A 22,464-nucleotide genomic window follows, 5' to 3' on the forward strand; every position below is an offset into this window, starting at 1 on the left:
GTTGCTAATCATTTAGCACCAGGATAATGCTCTGTTCTGGTGTAAACAAGTTTCTAACCACACACATTGACACAGTAGTGGCCCTTAGGAAGCCCATAAAAGCCCTCTGAAATCACTAGACCTAATTCTGCTTGTGATTAAGTTGCTAAAAGTTCACAGCAACCACATTGACTTCAAGGGGGCTACTTCAGACTTACATCTACAGAGAAGGGCTGTTATTTCCTGTACTGTTTCCTGTTAGTTACGTGAAATGATCTGCACACTTACTCCAGAGCTGCTGGCACCCAGCGTTCTGCCCATCACTGCACATGATGCAGGGAGGCTCTGACGGAGGAGGAGAGCCGCAAAGTCCATGTAAGGAAGCAGATAGTTTCCTTTGAGCCACGGATGCAAAAATAGAAGCTAATAAAAAGCCTTCAAACTGCGCCTTCAAACTGTGACAATTCAATACACACACCTACGAGGATGCCTTGACAAGCTGTTTGACTTCTCAGCAACTCCTTCTTGTTTTCTTGAGCACAGCCTCCACTGGACTCTCCCACACAGGTATTCAGCTCTGTAGTGACAGCTGAGACCTGCAGGTGTTTGCTGCTTTTGCCCTTTCTGAATAGGCAGAAGCTTGTTCCTAGCTGTAAACATTCGTGCTATGGTGCTTGCCTGGCTAGCTGCAGCCCAAATAACGACAAGCCAGGCTTTTCTTTTTTTAGGCCMTTGCTGTCATGTGTTAATTCTCTTTGCAAACGGGGACTTGGTACTGGAAATAGCTTAGTGAGATCACTCTTTGGTGGTTATTTTACTAGCATTATCTTTTAGCAAACATTTCATATGTAGAGTCACCAAAAAGCATGTATTATGCCATTGCCAGAAATACAGCACTGTATAATATATAAATTAGGATCACAAATGAAAGAAGAGCTATGCTTAGTGGGCCAGATGCTCTTTGCCATTTTGCTACTCTAATACCAAATCTATTGCACTGTCTTCAGGGCTGCTACTCTAGATTTACTGACCAATAGTGGAGATCAGAATGTGGCTTGCTTCCCAAGAACTGTAATACTTTTAAGGGTCAAAATGGTTTCTGGAAAGGGTTTTTGCTCTTATTATGTAGAAATAAAAGATCAGAAAGCAGAGTATTTTTAGAATTGGCTCTGAATATCAAATTCTGTAATCCCTAATTTTTCTGGAAGTCTTTCTGTGAGGCTCAAAAGCATAATAACTTCTCACATCTTAACTGAAAGTGCATGGGAACTGTATATTTCCAAAAGATATCCTCTTCCACAATACTTATTTAAATAGATCAAGGAACAGACGCAAAAAGCCACAAGAATGTAGGAAACTTATTTCCAAACCTTCCTTACTCCCTCAGCTTTTTACTTTTCAGTTCCTTGACTCTGTTTCTTTAGTTCTTCACTTGCCACGAAGTTAGACAAGACCTGAATAATAATTAAAAAGTAAAATGTAAGAAAAGAAAGAGACTAAAAATAAAAGAGACAATGGTCTTTCAAAACCACTAGAGGTACAAAATGTGCCAGCAGGAACTGCAAATCATTCATTTAGGGACTGAAACAGAAACTTTCAATAGGCAGGATGCTCTTCATTGGAAGCAGTAGCAGAGAGTGGTCTAGGATGCTCCTTGACAACACAATGACCATGTGCCAATATGATACAGCTAGTGGGAGTGTAGGATATCTTACACAGCATGTTTTCATTAGAGCTGGGAAGTACCTCTGATTCAGGAGTGGCAAAACCACATTTGGAAAATCCTGTTCACAGTTCTGATGATTTATTTATCAAAAAGAGACTTTTGAATGGAAAGACAGAGAAGGTTCTTAGGACAGGAAGGAAAATRAAGAACCTTTTCTCCTGACAGGCTTTCTTAACCCCCTAAGGCAGTCTGGGAAGAGAAAGGATTATGTTTGAGATGTATAAATTAGGAATGGAGAAGAAAATTTTTGTTGGAGAACAATTTGGTCAAGTGAATGTGAATTGGTGAGGAGTTGATTTAGGCTACAGATTAAAAACAAAGCCTCCAATTAGAAGGAGAAAGAGCTTGTGGCAGTTTGCAGGCAGTACCTTAGCCGCAGGACCCTTGTTGTTTGCTGTATCTGCCTGGGTAAATTAATGGAAGCGGTTTTATGCCAGAGCAAAAGCAATCTAGGAAATAGCAATTTAAGATTCAGAGACTTCTGCTATCCGATTTTGTGGTACTTCTGAACACCATTAGAAAAAAAAAAGGCAGGTCAGTGTTTTGTTGGGGGCCCTATACTTATTTAGTCAATGGAATTCTTTTTTGGGCACTTCTGTTTATCACCTGCATTTTTTTTCCCTCTTGCTGTAGAATTTGCCTCTGGGTTAAGTTCTGTCCCCAAACTTCCATGAGACAGTGATGACTGTCAGCTCCCCAAAGCAGGATGCTGAGAAAGATGTGCTTCAAGGAGCACCATAAAACCCTAGATTTGGCAGGTTGGTGCAGCTGGCTGTGTGTGTTCACTGCTTGCCAGATCAGGAAGCATTTCTCACTCTCACACAATGACAATCAATGCTGTCACCAGCTGTTGCATGAAATGCAACTGACTTCCTAGGAACTTTCCAAATATACATCCTTTTATAGAGGTCTAAGTGTGATACCTTCAATTTATCCCCTTTACCCACAGCAGACTGTACTTTTTTGACTTTGGGTAAAGTTTTGTAAAAAGAGGCTGAAAGTGTTCATGGGTGATGGTTTTTTTAGCATGGCTTGAGGGAGGCCTGAGATTCTTGTGGGTCTTCCTGCACTTAACATGTAGCTTCCAGTTCTCATGGAAGGCTTGGGCTAAATAACCTAAGTAACCTCATCCTATCCTAACATGCTGCAAAATATAAAGGAGATATAAAGAGAATATCTGCCCAGGTCACTGGACAGAACCACATCCCCTGGAGCCCTTCTACTCCATCTAGGCAAAAAATAGAGGAAACAAATTTGTGATATGCTTTATAAACTTTCCCATCCCTGTAGGACAAGCTGGCCCTAAAGGAAGATACAAATCCATTTAATAGCCTCAGGCTTCAGATAGAACCATGTGTGGTTTATACAAACAGAGGCAAAAAGCCCTTATTTCCTCCACTGTTCTTGCACTGTTGCATAAAGACATGTAGGTTATACAATAGCTAAACAGAAATTGCACAAGTTAGCTCCATACATCTAAATCAGAAACAGAGTCTCCATGTCTCACTGGACAGACATAAAAGATGTGACACAGTGAATTCTGGTCCTAATGAAGTTAATGGCAAAGCTCTTGCTTACTCCAGTGAGATCACAATTTCATCCAAAATCTTGGCTCAAGTCTGCAGCTGTTGGACTGAGCAGTACATTTAAAGCATATCCTTGTTAAGGTTTTCTGAGCACAGGGKTGAGCTGACCTTCCTTTTCTTTCTTTTTTAGTTTTTTGCTTATGATAAAGAAACACAGAAAAGTATTTTAAGGGCAGATACTTAGGAAGCACTTTCAAACTTGAATTATAAGTCTAAAAAGGGTCTGAAATAGTACCCTTGAGTGCAGAGACAAATATTAGCAAAGTAGTTATTTCCATGCTTCAATGTCAATACTTCAAGCCACTGAATGCTGCAGATGAGTCACAGTATTTGGACATCAGATGGGAAACCCCTAACTCTGAGCTCAAACAGACATTAAAAAAAAAAGAAAGCCTCTGATGAACTCGAAATCTAAACTCTGCAATTATATAAGCATGTGAAAAGATCCACTGCTCTACAAGGACTGTGATGCAGCAGTGTCAGCAGAGCTGCTTGGCACACCGAACTAACTAATTACTTGCCAGTTCTTTTAGATTGGCCTGGGGTGGATGGCAGCACTGGGTAAGAAAAGCCAGTGCAATTTCTTCATGTCCTCAGGCTCATCTCGTGTGACTTTTGAAAACTACTGCTGTTTCATTAAATGTTACATGTATRCCAAGCCTTCCCCCTCTTCCAAGATTCCTGTCAAATGAAGAATGAAGGAAAAAAGAAGGGAAGAAAGAACAGAAATCTTGTGCAACCTCGGCCACACATCACATCTATTCCCAATCAAAAGGTTACTTCTTTCCCACACCTCCCTGAAGCATCTCTTAACAACTGAGCTGATTCAATACAGAATGTCATTAACAATCCAACAGTAAATATGGTTTGGGGGTCATCCTCATTTTACAGAAACAAACTACAAATAATCATCTTGAGCAAATCAAATATCCTGGCAGGGCACTAGTATTTCAGGAAACTGGTTGCAGTATATTAGTAAGCGCAACTACCACACCACTTTTTGCAGATTATTTTGGAGCTCTATAAATCCTTGCAATGAACATGAGCTAAAGCTGTCAAGGATGGGCAAGAATTGCTTCCACATATGTGATTAAGCCTGAACAGTTAAAAAGACTTAACCCAGCTCCAAGCAATTAGGTCTGGTTGGTCAGAGCCATCTCTGTGTTGTTGCAGGCAGTCTCATTACTCAGGGCTGCCCTGGACATCAGGCAACTAGCTGGCAAGGCATCATGGCCTTGACTCTTTAGTGACCAGCTTCTGACTAGCCCAGATACGGCCCTGGGAGGGCAGGACAAAATCTCAAAGGCTTTAGTGTAGCTTCCAGCTTTTGTCAGTATGGATAATGGCTGCAAGGCAAGCTGCAGCCTGCCAGAAATATAGTTCTTCCTGGTTTTCTGACTGTGTGGAACAAGTGACTGACCCAATTAAAATTTTAAATCAATGCAYCACACTGCAAGCTACCTCTCCTAACTATTAGCTTGAGTGAAGACATGCTGCTTTGCACTGTCATTCATACTCTTTGACACTTTGACACTGTYTACCTGTTTAACCATTTATCCACACTGGTCTTTTCTCTAACACCTCTCTCCACTTCCTTACTTTATTCATTCCCTCTCTCACATACATTATTTTACCCTCTTCACTATTCATATGGTTCCTTTCCTTCTCCATATCTCGTCTCCTTTCTTACTCTCTGGATCCCACTCAGCCTCCTTCGGGCAAGAAAGCCAACAACGTACATGGGAAGAGGAATCAACATTGATGACCAGGAGTCAGAGAGGACACGTGAGAAGTCCAATGTTGGAAAAGGCATTTTGAAAGGTACCTGAGAATCCCAACAAGTTACCCAGAATTTTCTCTAGTGAATGCCTGCTTTCTCCAGGTCACAGGTCAATCAGGGCAAAACCCTGGCCTTATTCTAAACTCTCTCTGCATACATTTTGCTCTGTTTATGTGCAAGACTCAAGCATTAAGCCAAGAAGAACAGGCACAAATTAGATAGCAGAAGAGCTGTATGGAACCATATGCTTGTTTCACATTTCATTTTTCAGCAGAAAGTCGACAGTTAGCTCCTATCTCTTTTGGATTTAGGATTTTTTTTTTTTTTTTTTTTTTTTGTAGCAAGGAGTTGGTTTTTTCTTTTTCTCTTTTTTTTCCCCTAAAANTTTTTTTTTTTTTTTTTTTTTCTTTGTAGCAAGGAGTTGGTTTTTTCTTTTTCTCTTTTTTTTCCCCTAAAAGAAGTATAAAGCAAGGCATTCATCATTTTGAAATGCCTGTGATTGTTAAAGTCTTTGCAAACATTCACTATTAACATGAACATTCATTCTTAAGTGTAATGATAAATACAGTAAATAAATCCAGCCCTGCTGAAATACAGAACAGATACATGCCTCCAGTCCCAGCAAGTATTGCTCATGTTTCAGATGCAAAATCAAGAAAGCTTGGCCCTTGGTGCTCACTGGTATCCTCACAAACACAAAAATAAGCAGTGATTACCACTTTGTATTTTTTTCCAAGTACTAAAATGAAGTCACAACTGTTTTATGTTGATCAGATAATCTGAAGTGCCAAATTTCCAAAAGAACAAAATATAAGAGGAATCTGGTTTCTATGTTTACTAAATACTGTGTTTGCTTGTTGAACAAAAYGACAAAGAACAAAGGAGACTGCTACTTCTCAGCTATTAAGTGAAACAGCACTCCACAATAATCCTTGTGCCTGGCATCCTGGGCCCTGTCCAGCCTCAGCTGGATGTAATGGCAATTGCTTTTCAGGCGGCCCACAAACACTGGTGCGGAAATGACACTCCTTTTTATCGACACAGCAGCCCTATTAAGGTATATAAGGAAGAAGCCTTCATTTTGTCTACAAAAAACTCACAGGCAGCGAGTGAGGCAGTGCAGAGTAGCTCACATTACAGAATTCAACACTAGCATTTATAAACCAACAACTTGGCTATGGATTGCCTTTCATAAAAGTCTCATAGTCCAACTCCACTCATGAAGCTACACATGTTGTAATGAACACAAATGCTGTCAGCTACATGAGTTGCCACATAGTACAAAGCCAGCATCAACAACAGAATCAGAGAACACAGCCGTGCTTATCCTAGCAATTCAAGAAGCCTTTGACAAACTTCACAGATTGTTTTATGGCAAATGAGCTCGGGAATTTCCATTTGTAAAAGAATTGTATTTTAATAACTCCTGCATTATTAAGCCAAATGTGATAATTGTTTTTGTTTATCTGCTTCTTCTTCACTAAGGCCAAACAAACATGTTGAATCTTTGACCARAGGAAGGATATTTCTATAACTTATTATTAAATAATAAACATAGCATACAAAAACAACAGAACATGTCAATCTTATCAATTCTWTTCCAGTTTACCAAAACCTTGTAACCCCAAACCAGCTTCTCTGTATGCTGCATCCTAAACCACCTCACAGACAGATGGTCCAGTATAATACTTGTAGTATAATCATATCAAGGTGGCGAGATGACTGAATCAGAGCTCAGTTATTATTGATAATAGCAGTTCACTTACCCGATAGTAGTCTGTGCTGTACACATCTCTGGACATCCCAAAATCCCCAATCTTCACCAGCAGGTTCTCACCAACCAGGCAATTCCGGGTAGCAAGATCCCGATGCACAAAGTGCTGTGACGCCAGGTAAACCATCCCAGCAGCAATCTGCTGGGCAATGTGGAGCATCTGGGACTGGGTCAGCTCAGCGGGACGGTTGCCTTCTGCCATCAGTACTGCATCTGGTCCGTGTGCCCTGTACCAAAATACAAGCTGATGAAGTGATTTGCCACTTGTAAGCCAAAGAGGTAAAAGGCATCTGGTGGCCTAAAACCACACAAGTGACTTGCTCAAGCATAACGACAAAAASGAATGTAAATTCACTGGCGAAACAGGGGGAATTGTCTTTTGACTTTTTTCCTCTACTGTTTTCTTCCATGGTCAGAAATGCTGGTAATTTGAAGAGCATTACATGATGGGCAATATATTGTTCATGAAAATAAAGCAGGCAGATAGGTTTATAACAATCCTTMGCCCTAAACCACTACCTTCATTCTGCTGCAGAAATCTCTTCTGGAGAAAGGTTGGTAAAGGTAGCTGATTGGTACTTGATGAAAACCTCTCCAAGAGTGATACTCCGCCAAGAAGTGGTAGGCATAGCACCATTCTTCCTGTGTTTGAATGACCAGTTTTCTCTTAATTTCCACAGGGAGACAGGTAATTGAGCATTTTCAACTTGTCTTTAAGAAGAAAGAACTAACTTCCTTCTCACATCTGATCTGAGAAAAAGGGCAGTAGCTTTAAATTTATACTTTCAATTTCCTATCATATGTACAGAATAGAAAAACATTTTTGCTGATTTCACCTGTGKAGGCAAGTTCTGCTCTACTCAGGAATTATCAACAGTGGGAAGAGAACTTAAAACATAGTCTAGTCTGAACAACTAAAGAATTCCAGAAATAGATTTTTTTTTTCCCCAAGATCCAGCAAGCTCCTAATGATCAATTAATTCATGAGCAGCTACTAGTCCTGTTGGGGCAAAGAAGGCACTTTTGTATTTGGAAACCCCAATAAATCTCTACAGCTCTTGTGCTTCACCTATGCTAACAGTACTTGTTCTGGTCTACATATGGCACATCCTGATACCTTGAAGATAGAGGTATCAGTATATGGTCAGTAGAGATGACATGTGGCCTTTGTTCATCCCTAGGGGAAAGGCACAAGATTTTGTAAGAGAATTGCAAATAAATCAAAATCTGTGAGATGAAATCTGACCCTACCTGTTAGAAATATGATACCAAAGTTGCCCCAGGGGAAGAACTTCATGAGCAAAGTGACAGATGTGAGGGAGGTACAAAGGTTTGCAACATTGCTGGGACTGCATCTGGTACCAGGCAAAGATGTTCACTGCAGTTATCCTGCTACAGGGTACAGATGGMCATTCAACTGACAGCAGTGGTGGGAAAAAGAGGAGAGAGGTGAAATCCCCAACCAAAGCTCAGAGGCAAACTCCTAATGAAAAACACTGCACCTCTTCACTGCACTGTTTTGTTTTTTAATGACTGTTTTTAAATGTGAAGCTTTGAACATACAAAATTAGAGCTCCTCTTCTCTAACTTCCCAAGGAGATGGTATGTATATAATGAAACTTCTGGATAATTTTTAATACGCTATCTATCTTGCTTCTCTTCTTGGTGCCATCTGCAAAAGTGGAGCTCCACACTGTCAAGAGCCACCAGCAGAGCCCTTTGGATCAACATGGTTTCCACTATCCACCAAATGCAGGGCCACCAAATGCTTCGGGGCTGTAGTCCCTGGCTGCACCACCAAGCAGTAAAGGCTCCTTTGGGTTAAATTTCAGATATGTTTTTCCCTGACAGCCTTTGGTGGCGCTGCAGGGTAAGAAATACAGGCTTTTCTAGCCTGCTTACGGCTAACCTCTGATCTGCAGCACAAGCTGCGGCAAATGTGAGCAGAATGACAGGAATGACAAATTGGAGCTTAGGTTAAACAGCTTGTCCCAGCATAATCATTTTATGTTCTAAAGACAAGGGCTGATTAATAATTAAAAAAAAAAAAAAGAGAGAGAAAACTTAACATACGAAATATACTGTCTGCAACCTACCATTCTCCACAACAACTCAAAATCAGAGTTAGGAGGTTAAAAAAAAGGCTGATCGCAAAGAATCAATGAATAAGCATTTGTCGTAATGACACTGAATCAGCTGCAAATCTAGTTTGTTTTAATGGGGGTTCGGCATTTTAAAAAAAGCACCTGGCCTGGCATCTTTGAGAAGCTCCGTCCCCTTCACATCCAGAGCAGAGGTGCGAGCAGGCAAACGCAACCACCTCAGCGCTGCCCTGGCAATGCACTTAACCCTCTGCCAGGGAGACAGTCCCTCTGGAAGAGTCACGTTCCCGCCGAATCCCCGGCTCAACCCATGGTCTCCCTGCCAACCCTGACAATAAAGGAAGAGGCTGGTTGATGTCATTTGCTTTTATGATGTGTCTGTTTGCTCACTGGGGATTACAAGGACGGCAAACTCATTTCACAGAAGCGATCAAAAACTGGCAAACGGTGACACCACCAGTCACTAGCAATTTTACTCAGACACCAAATCTGAACCTATTTAAAGGGCCATTAGTTTGATTGTTTTATGGCTTTGTCAGCACCATGCATTACACATATTTTTCCAAAATGGAGGTGGCTCCTAGTTATCCGTAGTCAGAAGGGATCTTAGTACATCAAAATGCCTTTGTGGTGCCCTTTGATGAAACAGCAGAGAAGAGCTTGAGAGAACAGTCCATTATGCATTTTTTTTTATGTAGAGCAAAGGCTGTCCCTTAACTGCTTATTTGTATGTCAATGAGTTCAGACAACTAAGTATATGGCATATACTTAAAGAAACTGGACAAAATTTGCTGGTTCGTAAGTTACATATTTATTAACCCTTCCTTTACTAACAGACTGCAATTTTGGTTGGATATTGCTGAATAACTTTTGAAGATAAAAACTCCAATCCAGCCCCCACGATGYTGCAATTTCCATTGTACTGAAATTTCTAAGGCTAACAGTTTTCTTACCACAGGTTTATAGTACTTTTTCCAAAATGCTGACAGGAGGGAAGAGAAAAGCAGTAAGATTTTCCAAAGCTTTCAGACACCTACAGATAGAGATAGGTGTTGAGTGGGATCTTTCCAAGTGCTAGCAGAAAGGAGGCAAGGGAGCAATTCCTACTGAAAGCTTTATAGCCAAATATTTCAGAATATACTGAAATATACTGAAAAACAGTACTCTTTTTGCTGAAGGCACTAGAAATAACTTAGTGGTCCTTCCAAATAGATAAGGAAATAATGAGCCCCACAGCTCACAAAATGTACAAGCACTGTGTCACACAGATTTTAATTCCTGCATTTTTTACCAGTGGTAGGTAATCTGCCATTTAGTACCAGCAATGCCCAACTTCTCTGCCTATTTCTGCCTCCTCAGCACAATGCACACTGGTGGATTTACCTGAGGAATTTGTTCAAATCTCCGTGCTTCATATACTCAAAGACCATGATGAGTGGATCGCCCTCGACGCAGACGCCGTAGAACTTGACAATGTGCTCGTGCTGCAGGTTCGTGAGCAGCTCTGCCTCACGGTGGAAGTCCTTACGGGCATTGTCACTGGCATCCTTAAGTGTCTGGTGGAGGAATGGGAAGACAGGTTTGCAGAAGGTAGTGAACATGTGGGAAGGCGCTGTAAGGGTAAGATATGGACACTCTACTCCGAGAAGTTTTTTACCTGGAGTACTGTGTTCAGTTCTGGGCGCCCCAGTATAGGAGGGACGTGGAGCTTCTCGAGAGGGTSCAGAGAAGGRCAACCAGGATGATTAAGGGAATGGAACATCTCTCGTATGAAGAGAGGCTGAGTGAGCTGGGCCTGTTTTCTCTGGAGAAGAGACGGCTCAGAGGGGATATGATTAATATGTATAAGTTCAGGAAGGGAGAATGCAGGGAGGAAGGGGACAGGCTGTTTTCACTGCTGGCCAGCGACAGGACGAGGGGTAATGGCCACAAGCTGAAGCATATGAAGTTCCGTCTCCAGGTGAGGAGCAACTTCTTTACTGTTAGGGTGACAGAGCAGTGGAACAGGCTGCCCAGGGAGGTTGTACTCTGGAGGTCTTCAAAACCCGCCTGGATGCCACCCTGTGCCACATGCTGTAGGTGTGCCTGCTTGAGCAGGAAGGTTGGACTAGATGATCTCTAGAGGTCCCTTCCAACCTTAAATAAATATTCTGTGAATCTGTGAAGGCTGGAGAAGGTATATTCCTAATAACTGTTTTAGAAATGCACATGTGATGTTTAMGTGCAATTTAATAATGGCAGTACAATTTTTGTTCCCTTGCCACACATCATTCCAGAGGATGTATGAATACGTAGGGCCTTACTTTGCCAAGCGTTTTCCAAACAGAACAAAGAAACTAAGATTATCCAAGGAACATACTAGTACACAGTTGGTCCATATCTTTTAGCATTTAACCCAGGCAAAACCCCAGTATCCTGTTGGCACTCACCTCTGCTTTAAATTCTGTAAAATGAAGCTTTGTTTGCTTATAATGATTAGCAGGAATGTAGGTGCCTTTGTTATGTATTATTAAAGTTGCTCTTGATGTGGACCCCTATAGCATCCTATGAATAAGGCAGATTTATACAAGGGTTCMTCCCTCAACCAGAACTTACAACCTGAGGTCCCAGAACTTTTTGATAATTCAGTGAAATTACTCACATGGCTGAGGTAAAGAACAYGGGTAAGGTACTAGAGGATCCATCCTGAACTGATAAATGCTAAAGAAAAAAGGCAGAACGGAATTTGGGGGGGGGACATCATTGGTTTTTCTTTGACACTTAGACAACTTTAAAATCTTGCATATTTTCATATATGGGAAATATAACAATTCTGGGTCAAATGGGAGGCTTAAATGCTGTTTTATGAAATGACAGTAGTTTTATGACATGATGGCAGCTAAGCAGCCACTCAAAAAGACAGTTTTAGATCTCTTCATAAAAATTATGCTTCATGAGTAAGGAATTCTTTCATGCACCAGAAAAGCAATTTCTGACACCAATTAAGTAAGGAATAATCCTAATTAGCAATATACTATTGCTATGCTCTAYGTGCATAAATACTGAGGTTGCACTGTATAACAGTATTTTTAAAACTGTAAGAGAGTGATAGCAGGTTACCCTTTCTCACAAATTATCAYTCACAGAAACTGAAGACTAAGCTCTGTACTCTAACTACACCTCAACTCTGTAAGAGAAAATGAGACACAAAAATAGTGGCTTTAACTAAAAATGCTTCTTCTTGATCATCTAGTCACTTTATTTTCCATCTTGAATTCCTATGGTGAGCATAGGACTAACAATGCCTAAGAGAAGAGAACAGAACAAGCTGATTGTACAATGGTTCCACCAATAAGCCCCATTTTTTGGCTGTAATAAAATCACAGTTTGTACAAGATACTTCCTGAACAGAATCAACTCTGGCCACTTTTCTGGTATTATATGTGTTCATTTGTAAATAAGGGACTAAAATATGATTTTTACAGAAAACAGTTCCTTTACTCATGAAAATGTAACCATAGGTCTCCAGAAATGAACAGCTACCATAATAAGGTCCAGATGGGGGGAATAAGAATCAGGGCAGACTGAATAGCCAGTTACTACGTCAAGAATTTTTTTCCCAGTGGATTGAAGGCTGTACAGATTCCAGAGGCAAAAGAAATCTGTCAAGCCGAAAACACCCCTTCCCTGAGGGACACACTTATGAACCCTGTGTGTTCTCTGGCTTTCTTCCGTGAGTTTTACACATAATGATGCAATAAGGATTTTGGCTGTTTCAAAAGCTATGGCACATGAAGATATAGAGCTGAAGTGGATATTAACTCAGTCCCCCATCTTGGGTCTCCAGAGTTATATCCAAACCAGGTAAGGGCTAACAGAAATACCTCTACCACCCCTTAATGGCTCTGAGATGATGCTTTAATATGATACAGCCACAGTCCAATCTACAGTATATAATGGAATCACTGGGAACAATTCTGCTCTCACTCGAGTTTCCTCTTGTGGCTTCATGCATAAAGTAATTTAACTGTAATTCTTGTAGGTAACAGAACTAGAAAACCAATTTACAAAAAATAAATAAATAACAGGAATCTGKAGAAAAATAATCAATATGGAGAAGCATAGCCAATCTTTCACTGTAAAGACAGTAAAAATGCTGACAGCTTTACCCCTGTGAGGATGGCATATTGTATATTTGAGAAAGTGCTTTTTATCTCACAGAAACAGCAAAATTATCATATGACAGAGCAGTTGCCATGGCAATTACATATTTTCTGTCAAAGAGCAAAATGCAGGAAGGTCTAAAATGTAGGAGAACCCTGACAGGCTCCCTACCTACCAGGAGGTGAGTGGAATTTCTGATGCCCAGTCGTGCCAAGCCCCCTTTTCATTATTTCATGCAGCACAGAACAGATGCAATGCATGAAAGAGAGCTGACACATTCAGGCAAAGAGGAGACTGGAAGGAGTGAGAATTAATAAGCACAGAGAAATGACATTGAGTAATGTATATAGCTTGTTCTCAGTGCAAGGAAAAAATAAAACCAAAATAAAACCATAAGGGCACAAGATAGAGAAAAAGACATATTCATTATTATTATCTTTACTGACAAATAAGCCAAAGCTCTGCATGCAAAGCACTTTCACCAGCTGATGGTATTCTTGTGTGAGCAGGAGCTGAGACACAAATTTATGTATCTCAGAGTCCCTCAGGTTTCTGGGCCACCAGCTAAGGAAGAGGAACATCTTCCTTTAGTCAATAGGGGAATGCTCTATTACAGAAGCTCTGTATCTGATGAGTTCAGTCTTTTAACAAGCAAAACTACCAGCCCACTGCTGTTTCCCTTCACTAGGTCTTTGCCCAAGTAACCACTGAGAAATTAGTCTCTTCAGATYCAAGCTCGGTACAGGAGCACAGAACATGTGGTTACTCAACCCGTAACTACACTGTAGAACTGCACCTGTGACTACGCTGGAGGAAAAACAGCAGGATGTGGCTCTCACCAGCATTGGTATGTCTTTGTAATGAAATTTTCAGGATACTTTACACTGTTTCAGACTTTCATCGTSAAATCCTTACAACTGCTTCCTGTCACTGTATGACAAGTAAGCAGTGTATATATTCCAGAAATGAAGTTTGTTTTTGACCAGTATCCGAAGTGCTGGACATCACAGAATCACAGAATCACAGAATATTCAAGGTTGGAAGGGACCTCTACAGATCATCTAGTCCAACCTTCCCGCTCCAGCAGGCACACCCGGAGCACGGGGCACAGGGTGGCATCCAGGCGGGTTGGGAAGATCTCCAGAGAAGGAGACTCCACAGCCTCCCTGGGCAGCCTGTTCCACTGCTCTGTCACCCTCACTGGAAAGAAGTTCCTCCTCACCTGGAGATGGAACTTCCTGTGCTCCAGCTTATGGCCATTACCCCTCGTCCTATAGCTGGCCACCAATGAAAACAGCCTGTCCCCTTCCTCCCTGCATTTTCCCTTCCTGAACTTATACACATTAATCAGATCCCCTCTCAGCCTTCTCCAGGCTAAACAGGCCCAGCTCACTCAGTCTCTCCTCATATGAGAGAKGTTCCAGTCCCTTAATCATCTTAGTTGCTCTCCACTGGACCCATTCTAGAAGCTCCACGTCCCTCTTGTCCTGGGGAGCCCAGAGCTGCCCCCAATACTCCAGGTTTGGCCTCCCCAGAGCTGAGYAGAGGGGCAGGATCCCCTCCCTCCACCTGCTGCCAACATCCTCCTGATGCAGCCAGGAGCCCATTGGCCTTCTTGGCCACGAGGGTACTGCTGCCTCATGGTTAACTTGGTGTCCACCAGGACTCCCAGGTCCCTCTCTGTGGAGCTGTTTTCTAGCAGGTCGACCCCTAATCTGTGCTGGTGCCTGGGGTTATTCCTCCCCAGGTGCAGGACCCTGCACTTGTCCTTGTTGAACCTCATGAGGTTCCTCTCTGCCCAACTCACCAGCCTGTCCAGGTCCCTCTGGATGGCAGCACAGTCCTCCGGAGTGTCAGCCACTCCACCCAGCTTGGGATCATCTGTAAACTTGCTCAGGGTGCCCTCTGCGCCCTCGTCCAGGTCACTGATGAACAAATTGAACAGCCCTGGGCCCAGTACTGACCCCTGGGGGACACCACTGGCCACAGGCCTCCAACTGGACTCAGCCCCATTTATCACCACCCTCTGAGCTCTGCCATCCAGCCAGCCCTCGATCCACTGCACCGTGCACTTGTCTAGTCCGCTCTCCTGGAGCTTCTGTATGAGGATATTATGGGAGACGGTGTCAAAAGCCTTGCTTAAGTCAAGGTAGACAACATCCATGGCTCTCCCCTCATCCAGCCAGTTAGTCATCCCATCATAGAAGGCTATGAGGTTCATCAGACATCTTTGGTTTTCCTCTGAAAGCATCATGGAAATAGTCTTCACCTAATGTTGACATCACTCTCTTATGTGACCTCAACCTCAGAGCAGAATGACCTTTGCTTTTTCCTCACTTCCAACTCCCGTAATGCTAAATGAATGCAAATGTACATGAAGGGAACCAAGTCCATGAGAAAATGGTACTGAATCAAGTCTAAGGAAGTCACTGTAGCATGGCAAAATGACCTAAAATGAAATGATAATTATCCCTTCACCCCTTTGTTCACCTTCCTCTAAAACTGCCTGAAGGCAATGGTATACTGATTTGATTGAAAATTCACCCAGGAGGCATATAGTGCCCACAAACTACTTAACCTTAGGTTAAGTTCTGTGTTCACATGTTCTGCCCACAGAGTTTCTGCATACCCAGGGATCCTCAGAAAAGCCTGATGGTCAAAATGATTTTAACCTGAGCCATGCAAATGGAGCAAAAGTGCAAAATTTGGGATTGTTTRTGCTTAGCCTGATTTTATCTCTTCCCAGGTTTTTTTTGGAACCCTTTTACCTGCTTTATAATTTTCAACAGCAACATCAATATTTGGGGTATAGGACAAGTGAGGAGAATGCATTCCGAGTCAGAGCAGCTCGCTCCTCTGAGGTTCAAATCCAGGGTTTTTCGTCTGCTTGTGCAATGCTGCAACGTTGCCCAGCAACTGGCAGGCAGGGCCCTTCCAGCACAGCCAGCGAGTGAAATGCTCTGCGAATCTCACCTAGGTGAGACGATGCTTCCCCCAAGCCCCAGCTGACACAGCCCCAGCTTGCGTRGCTTCCTTTCTAAATCCTTCCAATACGGCCTCACCTGTCACTAAACATGTATTTCTAACAGGCTCAGAGAAGCTCTTTCATAGGGACATTCTTAGTTTGCTTTTGCTCAAGGGGAGGATGATCTCTAAATCATTTGCTGTTCATCATGAAGACCTACCCTCAACTGGCATGCTCCTCCAGGACCAAAATTTTCAGATCTTTGCTGGCCAAGCCCTGCATCCAATAGAGGGAATGGGAGCCAGTTCTCTGACTGGTGCCTGTAAAGTCCCATGCTCTGTGAGGGAGAGTGCTGCCCTCAAAAGTAACTAGAACATAGGCATGAAGCATAGCCATTAGTCCATCATGCAGTAAAGGTGAAAGGCTGGGAATGTCAGGTGATTTACCACTTCATTGTATAGGACCACTCCAAAGGTCTATTTAGCCAAAAAAATCACTCTCTGACGGGGAACGGAGTCAGCTTTTCAAGAGCTGATGCAAGACACCTGAAAGAAGCATAAGCTGTCCACAAGGACAGGTCTCCTTACTTGTCCTTCAGCAGTTATCTGAACCRCTAACTGCAAGACAGTTATCAAGGACACTGTGAAGAGCGAATCCGGGAAACCTCTAATAATACTGGTACAGAAAACTGATAGATTTGTCATCCAAAACCATGGAGACATTTCTGCCTTTATACACTGAATGCTACTCATTGTAAACCACTGCGAGAAAGAACAGAAGAGAGAGTACAGGCATTGCATTTAACAGGAGTGAAATGATAGGCTCCATTTGGTCAAGACTTTCAAAGGGAACAAGCCAATTGAAAGGCTTTTATTTTGCTCTGAAGCAGTTACCTGAAGTGACAGAGGACAGGAAATTTTCACTCTATTCTCACCAAAATACAATAGAAAATTAATTCAGTTCTAGCTTSGTCATCTTCTCTCTCTTGCTTTTTCCTATCTATGATACAACATTTTTTCCCACCAGAAAATATGACTGAACAACACAAGTATCAAAAAGATACTAACCTTGGCAAACCCCTCCAAAATTCTATTTGTGATGGAGAAAGATATAATTCAATTAATGCATCTTCCTTTCATGTTCCCTCACTGCTAGATCCAAAACTCTGCTCCTTGTTTACAATTTCAAAAAGAGGATCTTCTGGGATTCTTTTACTGTATCATTTGATTCAATGATTTGATTCAAATTCAATTCTACGTACACATTTGCCTAATTGGGAATGGACAGACAGTATTATTTTCTGGTCCCTAAGCACAGTCCAAATTCTATGATATATGTTTCCATTGCCTTTAATGAGATACTTTAAGTGCTAAACACCTAGTTCGGCTCTCTTGAACACAGATGGAGATAGGGGACAGTTGTCAGGGAGACCTAGCAAACTCCTCATAGATCGTGGTTTCACTGATACTGTTTTCTAGCAAACCTCCACAGCTGAGGATGACAACTGACTTCACAATCTCCATTTTTGGGGGTCAAAAAAGTTTGGTATGGTGAATCAAGTCTGCAGTGCTCTGAGATCATGATGGAAATCTTACTCCCTGATCTGTTTCCTGCTGTGCTGCCAAACAGCAACAGAGTTGCTGTTCTTCTTCAGAGTTCTTCCGTTCTTCAGAGTACTCAGTGTTGAGAGGATTTTTCTGGATCCACGCTCCAAGGTTATGGCTGTTTTCACTTAGTTTCCTCCACCTATGATTGTATTTTGGGATGTTTGAAAAGAGCTTGATGATTGAAAATCACTCTTCTATTTCTAAAATGTCATGATTTTTGGATTTCCATGCAGGCAGTATTTAATAGTACATAGCAGTATTATCTACAAGTTTGTTATTATCTACAAGTTTGTTATTAGATTCCATATAAGATTACTAGCAACCATACTAATGATAATTATACACAATTTCTATCATTGGCTGCCTAAAAGAATCAAATATATCACAACAAATCAGGTCTTTTTAGACCAAGAATTATACATATTTTTACATAATTTTAATAACTTAGATGTTATTTTGCATGCATTGTACTTTGGAATCATAGAATGCTTAAGGTTGGAAGGGACCTCAGAGCTCATCTAGTCCAGCCCTCCTGCTCACGTAGGGTCAGGGGGTACAGGGCTGCGTCCAGGCGGGTTTTAAAGATCTCCAAAGAAGGAGACTCCACAACCTCTCTGGGCAGCCTGTTCCAGGGCTCTCTCACCCTCACTGTCAAAAAGTGTTTCCTTAAGTTCCTGTGGAACTTCCGATGCTTCAGTTTGAAGCCATTTCCTCTAGTCCTATCACCATCCACCACCGAAAAGAGGCCGGCCCCCTCCTCCTCACTGCCTCCCTTGAGGTATTTATACACGCTGATCAGGTCCCCCCTCAGCCTCCTCTTCTCCAGGCTGAACAGACCCAGCCTTTGCTCACAGGGCAGATGTTCCAGGCCCCTGATCATCCTGGTGGCCCTGCGCTGGACTCTCTCCAGCAGCTCCACATCCCTCTTGTACTGGGGAGCCCAGAACTGGACACAGTCTCCAGATGTGGCCTCACCAGGGCTGTGTATAGGGAGACGATCACCTCTCTCAATTAGATAGATCACAAAAGATTTTGTCCCTTTGTGACACTTATCAGTTTCCTCCTTTTCCTTACAAAATCTGGCTCTTATTTTATAATCCTGAGCAAGATCGAATATCATGTTCTCTTAAGACTCCATTAGCCTTGTGTACCCTTCCACATATATCAGAGAAGTTAGTGGCGCTGTAGAATAGACAAACACGATCATTTACAAATAAAACGGCACCAGTTTCAACCAAGAATTAATAACRGAAACCCTTGACTCTTTTACCTTGACTGCCACCAAGATCTTGTCCTGCTCGGGACAGAGGTTATAGCACTCAGCCAGAAAGACTTTCCCAAAGGCTCCTTCTCCCAGTTCTCTTTTAAGAACGATATTGTGGCGCTTGATGTGCTGAACAACTGTGAACAGAACACAGAATGGAGGTCAGAACTGAACGGCACGGTCATGAGGGGATGAAGGCCRTGCTGGCAGCCACAGGGAGACAGCATGGCCTGCCCAGTGCTGTGCGTAACAAGGAAGGAACATGACACGGTTAGCGTTTTGTCCAAAGAGAATGTGTTAATATGTTTACATCTGGAGTGTCGCACATTCGCTGTATAAGAAAAAATGGAATTAACAGCTGCCTGTGAAGAAGCTATTTATCATCATGCTTGGAKGAGTGCTGTGGAGAATACATAAAAGTGAACACTTTTTTTTTTTTAACCCTAGAGACAAAAAGTCAGTAAACAAAACAAACCTTTCTCATATCCCTTCTATTTTTGTTTTTCCAACAATATCTGAATACTCCTAGGCAAAGCCAAATATCTTTGGAAGGAATAAAGTCTTAAAATTAACCTAATCCAAGAAAATAATATGTCTTCTGTTAATTAAATCCAACATTCTCTGACACTCTTAACATGTGTTTATGCTGCTTTAAACTGCTGCTGTCTCTCACAGTGCTATACTACAGCTACTATAAATATATCATTTTCACAAACATGATTTACAGCATTGCTCCAAGTAAAAGAAATAAAAGATGGACAAAGGTTTTAGTCAGTGTAGTGGACACAGCCTTAGCTGAACTGCTGCCCAGAAGCAACTGGTCATTACAGTCCTCCAKCATTTTTGTTTGTCTCTTTTTATATTTCCCTTTGGTGCAAGTTTCCATTAGAAGATTTAATATTTTAAAATCCTGAACCAAATTGTGTAAAATACGTCAGCAATTTATAATGTTCTATCTTCATAAAGCAGCTGCAAGGTCAGTTTAAATGGCCATCTGAACAGGGTTTATAGCTTGTGTTACTGAAACCACACAAAACAGCCAATGTCTGCTGATGAACTTGACCTAAGTGTATTTGGCAGCTTTTGGAAATGCTAAAATTCAGCCCTGCTAGGACAGAGCCCATTTGCACTTTAACTGCTAAATCTAGTGAAGTAAATAGGTTAAATGGGCATCAGACTCCTTCTGCAGAGGCATGAATCTCACCTCCACAATGAAACTGGTAGGATTAGTGCTGAACCTATGGTGAGGGAGAACTGAGGTTTGGGTTCTATTTGGGATATATCTTGCTGTTGACCAGCCTCTTGCTCTGGCTATACCTTTCAAACTGGCCATTCATTTGATTAAAGAYTACTAAAGACATCTTTACTCCAGGGGCACTACTATTAGAAGTAGTGGGAAGACACTGCTTCCCCCTTACCATCAGCAACATCTGGAGAAAGGGACCATGGTTAAGGAAAGGAAAATACATACATTCCACACTGCCAGTCTATGAAGGTGCAACTGCAGCACATTTCTTAGCAGTACCTGTAACAATAACACAGGTTCATGAGATGCACCATCCCAGTATTTGCACTATTCATCCCAATACAGTTCTGCTCCAACAAGGCACTAAGCACAGCCAGAGCAGCTGGGATTGTGCTCACTCCACAAGCAGCCAGCCCCTCAGAAAGAATGGTAAGGAAAAATGGCTCTTTAACATGTGCCAGAACCGCAAAGACCTGTTCCTGCCATGCTATGGTAGCTAGGTGAGATAATTATGAAAATGATGCTATGGTTTCATCCTCTCATGAAGGGCTCCCACCAAAACTGAGAGGACATACTTTCAATTAATAGCCAGGCATGCATTAAATCACRACGTTTTTAATTCTCATCGAATTCTAGTTTAGTATAATATTAAGTTTTGTTGTGGTTATACTTTTATATGCATGTATGTGTGCATATATGGGGGACATACACACATTTTTGGCAAGCTTTTCAAGTACTAAGAAACTTCCTACAGTCAGTAAGAATACACTCTTTATTTCACTTTGCTTCTCAGTATTGTGTTTTCAAATAAACCATAAAATACAATTAGCATAGGAGACAGGCCTGAACCAAAATACACCTTTTCCTCATAGATGCCTGTTAAGTAGTTTACCTCACCTCTGCTAAAATAATAACAAAATAAATATCAGTCATGTCTTGAAGCATGACACATACACATAAACATACACATACATGGTATATGTATCTCAAATACAGTTTAAAAGAGGATCTTGAACAATCATTTCCTCCTCATCAACTCCAGCCTTGCAGTTTATAGGAGGTCTGAAATTTGCCTCATTGTACAGAATCACGCAGAAATTGCTGTTTCCCTCAGTTTTTCCAATTGGTCATGTGTCAACTCATAGGAAATAACTGAGAAAACAGTCCCCAATACTAACAGAGGTCTTTAGTTACAGCTGAAGACACAAAACTCCTTTTTTTTTTTTAATAAATCATTCAAAAGTCTTTGTTTGATTATAATTTTACAACCATTTCCTTATGCTTGCTTGAGAAAGGTGAGGTGATTTGACAGACTGTAACTATACTTAATTGTTTGGAGGAAACCTAGTCATGGCCACAACAGCACATTAGAGAGGCAGGAGATGGAAACTCTCTAAGATACTACTACTCAGCTAAACTGTCCTTTAGTCTTATCTCTTGGGACATTTCTTACTTTCCCAGTACTTCCTCAGTATCACTACCAGACCATCTTGCTTCCTTACATAGAGGCATAGCTGAGACCCACATCACAGCATCACAGAATGTTTGGGATTGGAAGGSACCTCTAGAGATCAGCTAGTCCAACCCCTCTGCTCCAGCAGGGACACCTTCTGCTCAAGCAGGGACACCCAGAGCATGGGGCACAGGRCGGGATCCAGGCAGGTTTGGAAGATCTCCAGAGAMGGAGACACCATGACCTCTATGGGCAACCTGTTTCAGTCAGCCTTACAGTCAAGTTCCTCCTCATATAGAGAAGGAACTTACTATGTTTKAGTTTACACTCATATATGCCAGACACCCAGTCTCACCTTAAAATCAATCTGAGGAGTCATTACGCTGCTCTGCAGATTTTGGTAACTGCAATCAGTTCTGTTGGGAAAATGTGTCCAGAACCCCAAACCCTCTCCCACATTTTCTGCGTCATGCCTGCTGCTGGTAACTGTGAACTGCTTTACATCCAGACAGCTCAGTTGCACATTGCTTAAGGACTCCTTGGGACCACATGGCCCTACAAAAAAGTTGCTGGCGTAAAGTGTCAACGCTGTAAAATGACCATAAAACCAGTTAACTTTTCTTAGGCAGGCAGCATGGCAGTGGTATTGGCTGACTGGGCTCCAAAACTCCAGTTCAGCAAAACTCCAGTTCAACAGAGGTCGAGTTCAATTTTGTCCTCTTTAATACCATCAAAGAGATAGTGATAAATACATTCATCTCTTAAAATTTGGGTTGATCCTCTCCATTTTCAGAACAGAACAGTATAATGTCTGCCCTAATGGTAAAGGGACTTTATTA

General features: G+C 41.8%; 1 protein-coding gene across 2 annotated transcripts in view; it reads right to left on the reverse strand.

The window, feature by feature from the left end:
- NTRK2 (neurotrophic receptor tyrosine kinase 2) overlaps window positions 1-22,464 on the reverse strand; it is a 192,995-nt gene that overhangs the window by 36,196 nt on the left and 134,335 nt on the right. For both annotated transcript variants that reach the window (XM_026033765.1, XM_026033770.1), the window contains 3 exons: window positions 18,933-19,063; window positions 10,331-10,503; window positions 6,838-7,072 (listed from right to left, as the gene is read on the reverse strand). In XM_026033765.1, the coding sequence (XP_025889550.1) occupies window positions 6,838-7,072; window positions 10,331-10,503; window positions 18,933-19,063 (539 nt within the window). The remainder of the gene's footprint in view (window positions 1-6,837; window positions 7,073-10,330; window positions 10,504-18,932; window positions 19,064-22,464) is intronic.

Source organism: Nothoprocta perdicaria, unplaced genomic scaffold (genome assembly GCF_003342845.1).
Source record: "Nothoprocta perdicaria isolate Ctin4 unplaced genomic scaffold, notPer1 scaffold_133, whole genome shotgun sequence".
Classification (NCBI taxonomy): domain Eukaryota; kingdom Metazoa; phylum Chordata; class Aves; order Tinamiformes; family Tinamidae; genus Nothoprocta; species Nothoprocta perdicaria.